This window comes from Hirundo rustica, chromosome 1 (assembly GCF_015227805.2).
Source record: "Hirundo rustica isolate bHirRus1 chromosome 1, bHirRus1.pri.v3, whole genome shotgun sequence".
NCBI classification, from domain to species: domain Eukaryota; kingdom Metazoa; phylum Chordata; class Aves; order Passeriformes; family Hirundinidae; genus Hirundo; species Hirundo rustica.
This window is the reverse complement of record NC_053450.1, coordinates 83,789,570-83,807,328: the sequence shown is the minus strand read 5'-3', so window position 1 is coordinate 83,807,328 and position 17,759 is coordinate 83,789,570. Positions and strand designations below refer to the sequence as shown.

The 17,759-nt window shown below is 41.8% G+C and overlaps 1 protein-coding gene across 1 annotated transcript in view; it reads right to left on the bottom strand.

Moving 5' to 3' along the window:
• Nucleotides 1–17,759, bottom strand: part of CDH20 (cadherin 20) — a 119,996-nt gene that overhangs the window by 2,250 nt on the left and 99,987 nt on the right. Inside the window, exons 7-11 of the mRNA XM_040074577.2 lie at nucleotides 16,918–17,171; nucleotides 13,403–13,539; nucleotides 10,829–10,950; nucleotides 8,852–8,969; nucleotides 1,378–1,629 (exon numbers count right to left, since the gene is read on the bottom strand). Coding sequence (XP_039930511.1) covers nucleotides 1,378–1,629; nucleotides 8,852–8,969; nucleotides 10,829–10,950; nucleotides 13,403–13,539; nucleotides 16,918–17,171 — 883 coding nt within the window. The remainder of the gene's footprint in view (nucleotides 1–1,377; nucleotides 1,630–8,851; nucleotides 8,970–10,828; nucleotides 10,951–13,402; nucleotides 13,540–16,917; nucleotides 17,172–17,759) is intronic.

The following is a 17,759-nucleotide window of genomic DNA, read 5'->3' as shown; positions in this document are numbered from 1 at the left end:
ACTTGGTGGCTATTTCCACAATTAGAACTCAGCAAAGATTTTGGATACTGAAATTTTGAACTGAAGTATCTAGGCTCCTCTGAAGAGCCAGAATTGAGGCACTTTTAAAGAATTTTTCATGTATCTTACTACACTGTTCCTCAAAATGGGTCCCCTGAAATTTCCGAGAATGTGAGTTTTGAACTAGTATCGCATGATTTGAGAGTGTGAACAAGGGAACTGAAATTCTTTTGATACCAACAGCTAAGAGAGGCCATAGGATATCTGGGCAAGGAAAGCATGAAATCTAATTGTGGAGACAGAACTCATGCAAGACACTCAGCCCCTTTACTGCAGCACAGTCACCATTTAAATGTAGAGTCTCAAGGAAAAAGGAAATGGAGGTGGGGATATATCTCTCCAAATGACAAGAAATACACTTACTGAGCTTACTGTTGGAACCCTGGAGGCCGAGAATTTTAGGCTTTTTGTGCTAAAAGGCACTGACCCTCAAGCAAACACTACATGTGACCTAAGACCGTGGAACAGGCTTCTGAAATTGAGTAATAGCACTGGGATTATGGGTGTGTAGTTTGAATAGAAATGTGTAATGTTACAGGGTGTGAAGCTTAGGATTTAAGGCTTTAGTATATAGTAATATATATGGGGCAATATGGAGGATTTAGGGTGTTGGCTAAGTTCTTCTTTCACCTTCTTCTTCATTGCTTTGGGCGGTAGTTTGTAATTGGGTGAAAAGGTCTCCACATTGCGAACCTCGGGAATTTGGTTAATGGGTTAAAAGTATAAATAATATAGGTGTCATCTTGTTATTGGGTAATTAGTGCTTAAAAGACCATGGAAAGAGAGAGGAATCCATTTTCTACCTTGTTAGCTAGAGCTCACAACTGAGACTGTACCATAGATAAGAATTAATAAACATCTGAGTCTGAACACAAAAACAGCATCTCTGGTGCTTTAATCCCGGCTCTAACAGGAAGGAAAGAAAAAACCTCACAGCTTACCACTGCTGTTTCCTATGGAGCAGGATGAGAAACCAACCTGCCCCAAGCCATAGCTCTCAATACTTCCCACTGCATATCCTTGCAGGAAAGCATGGCCACATCGGACTCCCTAATGCTTCGGGCATCTGGCAGAAATATTTGCAGGCCATTGTTTTCCCCCATTCCTACGGTCCAGAGCCTGAAGCCATATGCAGCTGACAACCCTACTGGGTGCTTGATTTGGCCCTTTAGGCATGCATGTGTCTACTTGTACAGTTTTATACAAATGTGTGTGTGTGTGTGTGTGTGTGTTTGAGTTCTACACCTTTGGTGGATCAGCAGCCCCCTGGCCAGAAGAGAAAAGTCTGTCCCTCCCAAGAAGAAGCGAAGGCTTTACCTAGCAGGACAAAGATGCAGGCGAGGATGGCAATGAGCGCCCCTCGGCTCAGGCTGACGGGGAGCACGTAGGCCTCGGCATTGCAGGACATCACCATGCCCTCCTCATCGCAGCTGCACACGTGCACGGTCAGCGTGCCTGTGCTGCTCAGCACCGGGCGCCCGTTGTCGCTGATCAGGATGGGCAGGTAAAAGGTGTTCTGCTCGTGTTGTCTGAAGCCTGAGCGCCTTGTCAAAATCCACGCTGTATTGTCTAGGGGCAGGAAATGAACAGAGAGACAGCTTATGTGCAGAGCAAATGCATTCAGCAGAGAAAGAATGTTAAAAAAAATAGCCCTAGACCCACATCCATTTTTTTTCTTCTCTTTTTTTTTTTTTTTTTTTTCCAATCAGTTCGTCACTAATCATTTTGTCTCTGCTTCCCCTGTTCCAGTGTCTTCTCAGGCCATAGATCCCAATGTGAGAGGCATACACACCTTAGGGGCTGCTTTTACCCCTTCTGATGTAAGATGCCCAGAGCAAACTCACAGTGTTCAGATTTAGCTAAGGGAGCTTTCAGAAGGCAAGACAGATATGAGCAGTTGAAGGCAACTTCTTGTCCCTGTTTGTTTATGCTCAGCAGTTTTTCTAGATCTCAGATGCTGCCACCATTTTGGAGACACTGGCATAAACCCCTTGTGGACATGTCATGGTACTCTGTGGTTTTTGATGCATGGCATGGTCATCTGCTTGAGGCAACAAGAGGACGAAGGAAAAAACCCAGCTTGCTATCCTAAAGCAGCAGCGAGTTGAAAATCCACAACGAAACATTTTTTCTGTGAAATACATGCTGTTTTGTTAGGACTTCTGCCACGGAAAAAAAGTCAGAATGCTTCATGTCATCATTGTCAGAATTATTCTGCTTTGATTTGACCATCCTGCTTCATTTAGTGTGACTGCCTGTTTTTTATAAGAAATTAAATCAAAAGGAATCAAAATTATGCTGCTGAGAAAAATAGCAAAAGAGTGACCTAACAACCAGTTGCTGTTGGCCATTTCAAGGGAAATTCCTATCTTTGGGGCTTTTTCCTTCATATTCAACATGTTTTTTTAAATGTCAAAATTTACCAGTGGCATTTGAATTACTGTCTATCTCCTCCCTCAAATTCCTCAGAATGTGCACCACATTTTCTAATTTTAAAAAAGTGGAAAAAAAAGTGGAAAGTGGGTTCAGGAAGTTGTTCTCAATTCTCATCTCAGGATGCCAAGGCAAAAGCCTTTGGAGATGAGTGTTGATTTTGTCAGTGCTGACTTTGAGCCTTGTGGCCTCACAGAGACTTTTGGAAAGTGCAGGTTAAATGTCTCCAATGTGATCTGGCTCACTAAGGAATCTAAAGGAACTTGTATGAAAATTATCCTTTCTTACAAATATGTCTTGCAAGATTTGGGCCAGGAAAATTAATGGGGAACATGTGTACCTTTTCTCTTTGGCAGACCTACAAACTGATTCTGTGCACTGATGCTGTGGCATTTTTTGGGAGATGATCTTCATGCAGTCTCTTTTACTGCTTAGTTTTGTTTCCTGTTCCTTAGTTCAAAAGCGGTCACAGTCTGGCCATCTACATCTCCAGGTTGTTACCAATGTACATTTGCTATGCTTGAAGTGCAGGATGCTGATCAGTTACTTGCAGGTGGATTGGCACAACGGGATTGCTGCCTGGAAATGGCAAGCAAACCTCTTGTCACAAGTAGACTGTGAAAAAAACCTAAAATATTAACACAGAAGTGTTCAATTTCCTTATTATTTCTCAGTCCATTCACTGCTAAGATTTAAATCTTAGGTGATTGTTTTTTTCATTGTAGAGACTCAGGTTGCATGTAGATAAATTCAGCCATATTATTTACTGTAGTCTGCACACAAAAAATTATTTGATGCCTTTTTGATGGGAAACCAGGAGCGTCATATACAGCCAACTCTAGGCAAACTCAAGCTAGACTAGCCAGACTTGTCTCCTAGACCTAAACTATGGTCCAAGTTACAAACTCTGTGCTGCAAATCTTATGGCATAAGAGAGTACAGGCATACCCAGGTACTGAGATGTCAGGTTCCAGAGTTTGTGAGATGAATTTAAATTTGTGACATGTTTTTAAAAAGAATCTCAGGGTCTTTTTTCTTGCACATCAATAACATTTCAAGATTTTACTCTTAAAACCTAAAACTCTGAAGTGTGCTGCATGTCTGCATGCAAATACATACTGAAATTGTAGTGTCTTGTTAAATCATGTGATCCCAAGAGCTGGAGCTTTGAGGAAAAACCACCAGGAGCAAGATGAAATCCCAAAGTTGCTTAAAACTGATTATGGGTCAGTGCTTACTGATTTCACCTTTGATATGCAGTGCTGCTCTGAGTGGGTGCAGCGGGGTAGACATAGGTAGGTTCCTTCCCAGGAAGAAGCAATAGGACAAGAGGAAATGGCCTCAAGTTGTGCCAGGGGAGGCTTGGATATTAGAAAAAATTTCTCCACTGAATGGATGGTCAGGCATAGGAAAAGGCTGTCCAGGGAAGTGTTTGAGTCACCATCCCTGGAGACATTCAAAAGATGTGTAGATGGGGCAATTAGGGCCATGGTTTAGTGGTGGACTCAGCAGCACTAGATTAACAGTTGGACTCAATGATTTTGGAGGCCTTTTCCAACCTAAATGACTCTATGATTCAGGAATGTGTCCCAGAATTCATCAAGAGCAGTACCCTGTGCCTCCCATGGCTCCTGGGCAAAGGGAGTACTCTGGACAGGAGCCCTTGCCTGTGCAAACCTTTCCCTTCTCTCTCTTGGGGCACATACAAGTGCTGTCTCTCCCTTGGGATGTTTATATGCCCTCTACATGTGCTCCACAGCTATTAATATCACATCTTTTCATCACTGGGCCAGTTTTGGCAGCCCAAAGGCAGAAAGTGGCAAAGTGCCTGCATTTATGTTGTGTCAATGAAAATACTTGAGTCACCCCAACTGTCATAATTTGGTTGTTTTTCTCTTTCCTGGGTGAAAGATTCCCTTTCTTTAAACTGACTTACAATAGAAGCCACAACTTCTATTCATGTGACAGCAAACCTTAATTTCATGTAATATTGTTCTTTGTGAGGGGAAAAAATTGATCATTCTAAGCTGGTCATACTTTGCCTGTGAAAGAAGTCACAGGCAGTAAACCTGACAGAAGTAGTGCAACATCAACCAGTGAGAGAACCCAAGGGTTTTTAATAATTCTTTTTTCAGGCCAAATCCAAGTTTCTATAATCTAATATTGAAAGATATATATGTATATATGCCTTCTGCTCTGATGTGCTGACCATATCATCCAGGTATTAAATGTTCTTGGTGATTAAATTCTCTTCGTAACTCCCAGCATTACATTTTGGGCCTTTTGTTTCATTTTGCTTTGTACTAGGCAGGCATCCAAATCATCCCTGAAGAATTGTTCTACCTGTTACTCTGCAGCTGAAATACATTGGTGCCAAAGCTCGTTGTGTGACTCATCAGAAGCCAATGTGATTTGATGTGCTAGTGCAGTACGAAGGACATGCTGGAATGTGATGCAGCGTGGCAGAAACTGGAATACACAATTTTATTCCAAATTTGATATCTGCTAAGCCCCAGCCATCAAGAGAAGAGGGCTTGTGAGGACATGAAAGCCCTTATAGTAAAACAAAAAAAAAAAATAAAAAAAAAAGCAAGCATAATAAGAATGCAAAATATTTTTCCTCCCAGCTTCCAACACACCACCTTTGGCTCATAGAGGGCTGGATGGCGGCACTCTAGCTCCAACACTGAGCAGAGATGCTGAAGATTGCAGCATGGTTGGTTCCACACTTGTGTGAAAACTGAACTCCCCACAGGTGTGCAGGCTGGTGTCTTCATGTGGTTGTGAGAACAAGCCATGGAGCACCATCTTCCTACAGGTTTCTGCCTCACTGGAAATGGTGTACTCTCTGGAGAGGTCAGAGGAATTAACCACTGTGTAGGTCCCAACCTTGAGATCAGAGCTAACCACTGCTCTTCTCACAAGAAAGGCTTGGTTTCTTTCTGAATGCACCTGCAGATGAACTGGGGATGATCAGCCTGACAATTCTGTGAGATTTTAAAAACTGATTGTAATAATGAAGAGTTAGGAATAATATAAAGATATATTCCACCAGGAGTAGGAGAAAGGACACAAGGAATCTGGCAATCTAGACATGACTGGGTTGGGAAAAGAGTCACACCTTTCCTTGAGGATTTTCAGCTCACTGCTTACATGTGTGAAGTAGACCACGGTTTTAGAGAAGGCAGAAATAGCTAAAAATTTTCCTAGGACAAATTTAATTGTAATGAGAAAGACTGCCAGAGGCTTCCAGTGACAGGCCTAGTGGGGGGTATGACCAATCCTGATCCTGCACCCCTTAAAAAAAAATTCCTGGTTCCCTTAAAAAAAAAAAAAAAAAAATCTCTTCAACAGTTCCTTGCCCCCAAAGATGAAGGGCAGTGATTAAGGATCAATAGAAGATCAGCTCAGAGTTTAATCTGGAAATGTAGTAAATTTATTTTGTTGCTCTTGCAGCAAGCCTCTCTTTCCACCTTTTTCCCAGCATGGCCTCACCTGGAAGAAGGTGGAAGGAGGATGGATTGCCAGTGCCCTACAGCAGACACCGAAGCCGTGGGAGACACCAGCTCAATTCCCTGCTTCATCACATTTATCCTATAAGGCCTTGAGAAGCCATTTGTGCCCAGATTGTTCCAGCTACTTAACATGTCTATTTCTGACTGATTTTACTGAACTCAAAGAGAATCCAGCGTGTAAGTAGCTTAATTTCTCCTTACCCCAGATCCCCATCCATAAAGGAGAAGGACAGGATTTCTCTCTCTGCTGAAGATATGCAAAGAATGAATAGACTGAAGAAGTTCTCAGAGACTAAAATTACAAGGGCCAAAATAATATGTAAAACAGCTCATCAGAATGCAAACTGTGATCTATCTGTTGCTCAGTATAAATCAAGGTTTCAATTGTTGCCAAGAAAGCTACGCATCTTGCAGTTTCTCTTACTGCTATATTGGACAACCAAGTAATCAGCACAATTGCTAATCTTAACAGCGCCTTCCCACAGCCTGGGAAGCATTCCTGTCTCGTGTTTATGGGCACAGGCTGTGACTAGCAAAGTGTGTTCTGTTTCTTGTCTAGCCACCCTGTGACAAACAGTATAGCTACTCCCTCTGTGCCTAAGTTATATGATTTATATAGTTCTTAGTGGCCCCTAGATGAAAATAGAAGCATAAATTACTTTTACTGAAATGACTACTGCACTCCAAATTGCTGAGGCAGTAAATAAACCCTTAATCATAGAATCATAGAATATGCTGAGTTGGAGGGGACTCATCAGGATAGTTGAGTCCAACTCCTGGCCCTGCATAGGATACTCCAGGAGTCACTGAACACACACAGTGTGCCTGAGAGCTCTGCCCAAATGCTTCTTGAACTGAGACAGATTTGGTGCTGTGACCACTTCCCTGGGGAGCCCTTCCAGTGCTCATACAGCCTCTGGGTGAAAAACCCCTTCCTCATATCCAACCTAAACCTCCCCTGACCCAGTTTCATGCTGTTTTGTTGAGTCCTGTCACTGGTCACCAGAGAGCATAGATCAATACCCGCCCCTCTGATTCCCCTCGTAGGGAAATTATAGACTGCAATGAGGTCTCCCCTCAGTCTCCTCCAGACTGAACAGACCAAGTGACCCCAGCTGCACCCCACACAGCTTCCCCTCAAACCCTTCACCATCCCCATGGCCCTCCTTCGGATGCTCTCTAATAGCTTAATATTCTTCTTATACTATGGTTCACTATATGGATAATTCAAACAGTCAATGGCTTGATACTTAACATTTTTATTTCAAATGAGTAACTAATAGTACCCTAAGCTTCTCGTGAGGTGTATGTGTGTGTGTGTATGTGTGTATATATATATGTGTGTGTGTGTGTGTGTATATGGAAACCTGGTATTTTATAGAGAGTGGGAGGCACAGCCATTCAGTCCCTGCTGTCACTATAAATTATTGCAAGAATGGCCTTAGACAGAAAGAGTGCATCTGATGCTGGGAGTTTTGCAAGTTTCTTTATTTAGAACAATGCCTTGAGGATGAAATGAGCTTGCTTTGCCAAATGCTTTAGCAATAGTTGTGTTATATTTGTTCATTTATTTTGGCAATATATACTCACAAATAAAAAAAGACAAGGAGAGAAAGAAGGGGATAAAAATGCAAGAAATTGTGTGGGGAGGCCTCAGGGCCTCAGGGACACCATAGAAAAAAATGTTTTGGGGATGAAAGAGCATTAGCATGCTGTGGAGGGCTCCAGACACTGTAAGTAGCATGTTTCAAGATATGTTTGGTTACTGAAGGCATGGAATTCTTTATAAGCCTTTCTGTTTCTCTTTCATATGCCTGGAGAGGCTAAGACAGGGGCTTATGGAAGTAAGTGTGACAAGTAGGCATGTGTGGGAGCAAGGCTAGGCTTGGAGGCTGGCCGTGGATACTACAGGTGGCTAGTCTTTCTCCCCATTTATTCTGGAATTGCTTGCTGATTCATGGTACTTTACACACTAAACTTGTACTGAAACCCAGACCCTCAATATTGACTTTCAAAGCTCTGCACCAGGTCACTCAAGGTCATCCCTCTTTCCTAATGAAGGCTGGTGCAGACCAGATGATTTTAGACCTTGTCTGCCCATGGAGATAATCTATCAACAGCAGTCATGCAAAGGCCTGCCATGGCAGGACTTTCCTGCAGACTCTGAAATCACCAAAGCTTTCCCAAAAGAATCAAATTCCACTGGTTAGAATGTTCAAATGCCAGTGATTTGCCATGAGTCTTCCCACTGGAGTTTCAGTTTCTACTTAGGTCATCTTACACAGACCTTTAGCTGTACACCAAGTTACCTCCCTAAGGCTCTGCAAGTCCTCCCTACTTCCCTCTTTCTCTAGGGAAATGAGGACGGGCAAGAAGATAGAAGAAAAGTGCTTGGGGGAAAAGACTGGAACAGTACAAAAACCTTCCCTTTTTCTGTGCCTGGAAGAAAACATGATGAGTACAAAAGAGCAATGTAATTCCCTTCAGATTTGTCTTCTAGTTCCAGTTACTATCCTACCTTTAAGCATCTCCTTTTGAGCAAATGTAATTTCCACTCCGATAATCCAAGATGCCTGCAGCCTGACCAAAAGACCTGAATTTGCACAAAACACTGGTCCATTTCCTCGAAATAGAAAAAGGGGCCTATTGCTAGAGAAGAAAATATCATATAACTTTCAAGTGTATTAAGTAATATGTCATTTTATTATTGCCTTTAAGGAGCAGGTGTCACTTGGTATTATTTGAAATGGCAGTCTTACCACCCACTGTAAGTCACAGCTTCTCAAGTCCAACTCAGGCATTAGAAATTAGAGTAGCTAACTGTCTGTGTCCACTCTGATTACCTTGATTGTCCCTTAGAGTAAAGTTGGGGTTGTTGGCTGCCTCTGGAGCCAGGCTGTAGTAGAAGTGCTGACCCTCCTGTGGGTCATCCCTGTCGATGGCACTCACTGTTTGAATCAGCTACAGAATGCAAGAGAAAAGTAGAATCAGGTAAGAAGCAAAATATTTATAATATAAACAAATAATCAAACAGATAACATGTATTTTATATCTATAAATATAAGCAACTGGAGGATTTGAATAAAATTGCCTTGCAGAGGTACAATCTCTCAAGAAGAAACTCAAAAGCTTGCAGGGGTCATCTATTTTGCTGTGGTCATGCACATCACTTTTAAACAAAGGAGGAGACATTCACTTTACTTCAAATAACAGATGCTTTCCTCTCATGCATCCCTATCTTCTGTTGCACATTTCTTTTTGTCTTTTGGGGGCCCAGGTTTTTTCAGAAGATTCACTGTGCATTAGAGAACTTGTAAGAAAGCTCATACTTACTTTCAGCCTCATTATGCAGGTAGAAAAGGACTTCAGGTTGATTATTTTGCCACTCTTTTAGTTTTAAATCAATAAAATTCTTCCTAAGATGTCAGTGGAAATGAGAGAAAAGCCAGCCATGCAGAAACTCTGCATATGCAATAAATAACACCAAACTAAAGAAATTAAGACAATGCTAAATCCAGAAAGAGATTTGTACTCTTCACTCATAGTGGCTTTGTTAAGTAGGTCTAACAGCTTGAAGCACAATGAGCAGTGTCTGAATAAACATTCTGGCATATTTTTGGACAAGAAATAAATCTTTACCTGGATTTTTTTAACTTAAATGTTATTTTGGTATTCAAAGGCAATTGTCAGACCCATAAAGGCTCTTTCACCACCTTAAAACTGATTTCAGAACTTTTTTAAAATGAAGCAATAGAATCTAGCATTCTCTGCTGAAGGAAGTAGTCCAGATTAGCATTCATAATAATATTGAACTTAGACAGCTTATCACTTAGGAAAAAAGGTCTAGGCAATGATTTCTATTGCCTATATTATTAATAACCTTTGTAAATTGGTGAGATGAAAATATCCTATATATAATAGTTGTAAGGACAGTTACCCCAGCAGTGAGCAGCTATTTCATTCTGCTTCACACAGCTGGGAGAAGCTACAGCAATCACACAACGATGTTACTTGCACCATTTTTCCTTCACAGATCATGAGAGGTGTGTGTTTAAATGTGTGTGTGTTTAAATGCTATTTAAGCTAGTCAGCTTTGCATTAGGAGGCACCAGAGCCTGGTGGTGGAGCAAGAAATGGCTCCCCACAAATGATCAGCAGCAGGTCCAGCAAGGGAGCTCATGTCTGCCTCTGGCACTGGTGACTTTGTTCAAGGGCTTTGATGGAGTTTTGGAAGGGAGAGGAGCAGAGACTTCGCCACTTGCTTGAAGGTGCTGGTTTAGTGTCTTACGTTGCTTTTGGAGAAAACTCTTTGTCATCTCCAGTTCACAGAAGAACATATTCTGCTTGGCACCCCTTTGAACATAATACAGTAAGTTATGTCCAGCTCCCATAAGTCCAGGTGTGCTTAAAGCTCTTAAAACATTTAGTAGGAAGCCTTGTCTGTCACATGTGGCCTGGGCTGATTCTATGGCACTTCTCATAACCCTTCTCCTCTCTTTGATGCTGCTACAGGACACACTGGCTGTTTGCCTGCTGGCACATGCCTAAGGGAAGGCTTTATTTCAGCTATGCAATGTATTGTGCAGTGAGCCTAGAATCTACTTTGGGAGAAGAAGAGAAATTTGAGAGAAACAAAAGAGTTACTATATGTGATGCTCCTTCCAGTGCGATATGCTTGCCTTTGTAATGAAGTACAGGTGGCTTCTGATAAGAGTTCAGATGAAACATGTGAGCAGCTGAGCCCTCTTTTCAGCATTCACCCTTCCTGGCATGCTGCCTTCATGTAGGACAGCATGCCCCTCCCAACCTGCCTTTCTCACCTGGCCTGCTTTGGCATTTTCACAAACAAAAGCTTCATAAAATCTTGCAAACTCTGGTGCGTTATCATTCACATCCAGGACTTTCACCGTCACAGAGACGCTGCCCACCTGGGAGGGGTTATCTGGAAGAAGAAGGTTTAATGTAAAGAAAGGCAATATATGGGAAGGAGAAGATGCTGCTCCTCACTCTGCTCAAGAGGTAAAGCAGGTTTTCCAGTACCAGCTTGTGTTAAATCATATTTTCGCATCAAGAACTGTGGTGACTTGGATATTGTGTGACTCAGACTGAAGCTGCAAATGCTCTGTCTAGCCCGGCTTCCCATCTAATCACATACTTTACAAACAAAACAATTCACTTTAACCTGGTTCAGTCCAATGAACTATTTCTACTGCAGAAGTTTTAGACAATGCCCCTTGTTATTTTTTATTGCCTTTCATCTGGGCAAAACTGTTTGTTGAGCCTCCCTGCTGGGGACGTGAATTAGGACGGTACTGTTTTAAGTATAGACTTGTTATTTAGAACTTGTTAAAAATGGCAGTTTCTATCTCCAGTTCAGATATGCTTTGGCTCAGAATTTATGTTCCTTGAACTCAAAAATAGTGTCAAGTCTTTGATACTTTGTACAGAGGGGTTTAAAATGTAATAACACATGAAATTGTACAGAAAAGCTTTCAGTGAAGCTTAAAATTGCAATGAAAATTTTACATTCTGCATGACATCATTTGTGATGTTTCTGTCCCACTGGTGCATTAGCTTTCTTAGCCAGTAAATCCGTACATCTTTTCACACATATTCACAAATTCCAAACTAAGTGGCTACAGACTAATTTGTTTTTCTTACTATGCTTGTCTGCCCCAAATCATCTTCCCTTCAGCCCTTATTTAATGATAAAATGAAACTGTAATCAGCAGGGAAAAAAAATATTAAGAGATGAGAAGAGGTGCAAAAATCAAGAAAATTCTTTAATATCAGTATTCTCATTAGCTGCAGCACTTTGTATCTCCAAATATATTCCCTTTATGGCAAAAAATTATATATTCATATAAACAATAGAGTTTACATAAACTCTGGAATTTTCTTAAATGTTCAGTGTACTGTATTCCACAACGTGTCACACTGTGTCATTGAGATAATACCCAAATTATGTTGTTTCTCCCTGATTTCTAATGCAATCCTTCAGCTTCCCACTTATGCATACATGCGTCTTGCTAACACAGCTGTTGTGGCAGATGAATACTTGCATTTACACTATTAGAAATAATTGATCAAACCTTTAGCACTAGGGACCTTATTCAGGAGTGCACAGCTAGGACATTTTTGAAGCCATTCACTAAATTAAAATATTCTGCTGCACATGTACAGAGCAAAACTGACAGAGGATGGATGGAAAGGGAACCAAGGGAATACATACCTTCCTATCGCTCTCACTCTCAGGTGCTGCTACAGGGGCAGCTTTTACAGATGCATGGAATTACAATGGTCAAAAATAAAAGTAGTGTCAAAATAGATGGGGGTGTCAAAAGTAGTGTCAAAACAGAAAGGCATCATGTGCTGGAACAGCCTGCAAATATGTGGCAGAGTCACTCCAACTCTTGTGAAACTTTCCCCCTGCTTTCGAGCTGGCTGATTGCAATTTGGGCAAGTTGTTGAAACTTTGCTCCTCTCAAAGCACTCCATATCTCTGGCATAGCCTAGACATGCAGGAAGCTTTCTGAGACACAGGGGATGACTCAGCTGTTGGCACCAAGCTGCAGAAAACTGCTGCCCCTCACAGATGAACTGAGATCCTGAGCAAAAGCTATGTGAACCAAAGGAATTTCAGGTGAAGACTAGGTGAGCCTTTTATTTGCTTATATAGCTGAAGCTCCTTTATGAAGCTCACATCTGTGAGTATTTCAAACTCAGCTATATTTTTCATACTGACACTATGAAATAAGCATCTCCTTCTTCTCACAGCCTTGAAAAATACCCAGCACCCAACTCAGGTGAATCCTGAGCTGAGTTTTAGCTCATTGTAAAACCAGAAAGCATAATGAGTTCAGCATACTCGAAGATTCCAAAGCACTCTGGCCCAAATTATTTATGTAGTAAGCAGATGGTGATGTCATTTGCTTGCTGCTGAACTAGAGCAGTTTTCAACTAGTGACCCAGCAGTGCAGGATCACTGCTGCCTAGCAGTCCTTGCACCACTCAGTCCTCCCAGGCAGGACTGGGAGCTCTAGAAGCTGTGCAGCCTTTGCAGTATTTGCTTTAGCTGCCTAGCTCTTCTGAACTGAGAGGACTCTGCCAGAAACACATCAGGAAGAGTTTTAAATAAATCCCTGGAATGCTAATGAGTTGAAAGAGAAGGACTCTGCATTTAATTGCCATCCTCTATGCCTCCCACCACCCTGTGAAAATGAGTATAAAAAATAAATAAAATGCAGTATTCGCTTGTTGATGTCAGAGGAGCAGTTCACTTAATGTGCCTTCCCACTCAGTGCATAACAATATGTGAATTTTGAATTCAGGTCTCTCAGCCTGCTTTGTTTACTGTATCTCTTTTATCTATGTACAGTCTGCATTCTCCTTACTCAGCTCCATGGCCAACACAGTGATGTTGTGCCAAGAAATGTCCTCCCGGTCAAGAGGCCTTGCAGTCATCAGTGCTCCCGATGTTATGTCGACATAAAAGAACCGTCCTGGATCACTGCTCCTGTCAAGCGAGTATCTGCAAGAGTACATATGAAAAACATTGTGCAACCCTTGTGAAAACTGTGTGTTATAGCCAACAAAGTATCCCAACAATGGGGATAGTGTCATACAAAGCAGATCCACATTCTTCCACAACCTAGTTGTGTGCTCCTTTAACTTGCATAGGTCCAGACTGAGATGCTGGAAAAAGTTCATGTGGCTAATGGCATTTAATAGTGAGTACTGCTTGAATGGAGCTGGAAGACAGGAAGATTTACAGGAAGAAGCCTCAAAGTAAGGCACAGATCAGTGCAGGAGCATCTGCTTCACAGAGAAAATCTGCTAGTGAGGAGTGTAATTTCTTTTTCTAAGTGAAATAATTATGCCCTGTCCCTAGGCAAATTCAGACAGGATGGAAAGGGCTTCAGATCAGCTCATTCTCTGAGCACCTAGGTTGATGAGGAACCATTCCCTTCCTTGTTCTTCTGTATTCTTTCCTTCTTCAGGGGAATAAACTCCACCTGCATCCTGAAGCATGCTACTGATGGAGCTGTGTCAGCACGAGGGGGATGTGTGGCTTTCTCATAGCATCCAGTCAAAAAAACAGCTCCCTCTGTGAGGCTGATTGATTGTAATTACTGAACCTGCCTGACCAATGTCATGTCAGCTCAGTGCTGGGAACCAGCTTCCCGCACCTGTGAATGGGGGATTTTCTGACTGCAGGCCAGAAAACCTGGGCAGGGAGGCAGCTGATTGACAGAAGTCACTTCAGTATTTGGTCAGAGGGATGATTTCGCAGGGTGTGTAAAACGCGCAGCATCCTTCACAGGCGTGGCTTTGCTGTTAAAGGCACTCTGTGCAAGCTGCCTTCCCAGCTGAATGTTAACGTGGCAAGGGACGCTTTGGCCAAAGCCACACACAGGCCTAGGTAAATGTCACAGCCTAGACCAGAGCCCTGACTTACTGTCCTTTTTGTTGGTTCTTTTATCCGAGTGGATGGGAATTGAAAGCACTAGTCACAACAGACAGTGAACAGGGCTCATTCTTCTGAATTTCCTCCTTTCAGCATGAATGCATTCACTGGAACAAGCATGACAGCCTTATCTTTATATAGGGACTTATTAAACCAGGATATAAAACACTATTGAGATATGTTGTTGGGAAATTCTTTTACACTTTTTTTCAGAACAACCAAAGAGGAAGGGATGGCAGGTTTGTATTCCTTTCCTTTCCTTCCCTTCCCAGTCCTTCCTATCTCTTCTTAAATAAAGAGATTTCTCAGGCATTTGATTTATTTAGACAGTAAGTATGACTGTTCCTATATTTAGGCAAAATAATTATTCTTGTATGAGGGCTAAAAAAGAATTTCTCTCTGACATTTTAAGACCAACAAGTATCTGAAATTGAATATAGACTTGTGATTAGTGGTTCAGAATTAAGCATGGGTGTCAAGAGTCACAGGTGGATCTTTTTCTAGATTCTCCAGCTAAGCTTTCTTGTTAATGTTCCTGCATGCTTGTTTCCACTGTACTATTTAGATAATATTCCTGAATCATTTAACAACAATCATGGCATATTTCCAGTTACCAGAATTTCACAGTGTGGGAGCCAGGTACTGGATGATGGGAAAATGAGGATTTGAGCCAGATCACAGTTCAAATTTCAGATGGATTTCATTATGCAACATAGAATGTATCTGGGATTATTGTCTTTCTTATCTTGCCTTGCCCTGTGCAAAGTGAATTCAGTGCAAGCTAAAATCATTGTTGGACTGATACTGCGCTGAATTGGAATGAATTGAGGAGACCGTAGGAGAGGTCTCTTATACTAAGAACTAATTCTTATCATCTGCATTTTAGATAGCATTACAAATGGTATTTATTCTTAGTTTTTTCATCTGTTTCTTTACCTCAACATAGGGTAAAGGAGGAAAGGAATGAGGGAAGAAAGGGCAGTGGAAAAGGAGGAGGGTGGAGAGAAAAGAGGAAGGAAGTTGTCAAGGAACAGTTACAAAACTCTGTGCATATTTACAACTTTTTTTTTTAATGTATCTTTGTTGATGGATTCTGTGCTTTATAGAGTGTTGTTCATCAAGGGCAGTCACTGCAAAGCTCTGAAAAAACCTAAGAAAAAACTCATTAAAAATAACAATGATCAATTCTATCCTCTGATAGCCCTCAGAATTATTCTTATACTATTTTAAGCAGATTAGCAGAGAGCTGTTTGCGTTGCAGGGTTTGGGTAACGCCTGACAGTAATCAGCAAAATAAGATGTGAGTGGAAAAAAGTTTAGGGTAATGAAATTGTGATGCAGACAGTATAATAGTTTTACTGAGGAATTTGAGGCAATGTCATGAGACGTATGATAACCTTATAATGTAGGCAGAAAAGATAGGTATATTAAAGCAGCAGAGATGAAAAAATAATTAGACCAGCAACACAGAGTGCAATACCATTAAGAAGAACAGGCTCTGTGTCTGCTCAGATCTCCTGGCTGAAGCCCACAGAATTGCTCATTTAGATTTTACTTTCTTCAAAACATCTTCAAAACTCAATGTTTCAACTCCCTCCTTTATTTCCTAGGACTGTTCCTGAATACAGACATCTCAGAAGCTGGACCAATGCATGGGTGGTCAAACAGCAGCCCAACACCTAAAACTCTCAGACGAGAGGAGTAGCCAACCAGCTGGGATAATCAATGTGCAGTCACTAGTTGCTCCTGCAGGTAGTGAAAATTTCTGTGTGTGCTGGCCTTGGAGAAGAACAGCCTTCTCTGATAAATGGGGCTGGCAGTGGCTGGCAGCCACTATGGAAAAAAGTGCTATGATCACACAATTTGGCTTTGGCTCCTTGCTGAGCTGCAGCTATGAAGCTCCCATGGCTGTAAATACACCTTTACCTTTCTTAGCACCTTATGGGAATATCCAGCTTTGCATCTTTGACCAGACACTAGATAATTTAGCAGTTCTTGAATATACATTAGCATGCATTCAATCTACTCCAAAAGTAGCTGCATGTTTGAGCTTGTTGACAAACGTAAGCTTTGAAAGAGAAGGGGGAGAAAAGAATGAGCAAGTTGATCACCTTGCCATTGGGATGGCAGCGGGTTTTCAGCAATGCTGCCAGGTTTTGTATCAGGAAAGGCAAGATTCTGGGGTTTGTTTTTAATGTACACTATCAGGACATGCTTCACCAGCTCATTGCAAGGCTTGATGTGGATGTCCTCCACACCCCAGGACAGGGAAAGCTCCTGCATTGCTTTGACAGAGCCCTCAGTGTGTGAGGTCTGGTTTGCTAAACCCACTGATGACTATAACTAGCTGGAAAGAGAGAGAGAGTGACCTTCACCCATCACTGCCCCACCAACCAGACGTACTAAGGAGCGTTTGTGGAGCAACACACAGAGAGGACATACCTGATGGAGTTGTTGGTCACATCTGGGTCCTTGGCAGAAATGATCTGTATGGTGGTCCCTATCGCCACATCCTCCGGCACTTCCACAAAGTAGATGCTGGGCTCGAACACAGGAGGCTCATCCACATCCTCCACACTGATGTGGACAGTGGTGGTGTCACGGAAGGGACCCAGGTTCAGGAACCGCATTTCCAGGTGAGGGTTGGCACCCTCTACTTTCAAGGTGTAGCTTTTCTTGCTCTCAAAACTTAAAGGCTGTGGGAAAAAATATATCTACCATCAGGCACACTGAGCCATATCATTATTAATTTCAAGTGTAACAAAGATAAATATTTGCAGATGAAGAAAAAACAGTGAAAGACTGTAGTATTAGCAGCGGCCCTGTATACTTTTCCTATCTTTTATTTGATACTTGAGCTGAAAAGGCCAGGAGAAATACTTGCAGATCACTTCAAAATACATTTTCTTTTGTTCTTCTTGCTAAAATGAAAATATAAGCAGACAATACACCATTTTATTGTAATTCACACAACCTGTTTTATGCCACTTTGCAGAAAATACATGAAGAAACAGTCCACAATGGGAGTACCTAAAAGTAAGGTAAAATAGTTTGTTCCTCAAAAATGGGTCCAGTGGCAGGAACAAGGATGCTCACACAGGAGGTTGAGGTCCCAGTTAGCATCCTCTTTTGTTCCCTGAGGACACTGGAGTCTTGTCTCCAAGACCCCTGTCTGCCAAGCTGAGAAAGGGCACCAATGTGAGCAGGGAACATGGTCAGCCTCTCTTGCAAGTTCTTGTTCCAATTTTTATTCATAATCCATCTTTCCTAGAAGTGAGGGTTTT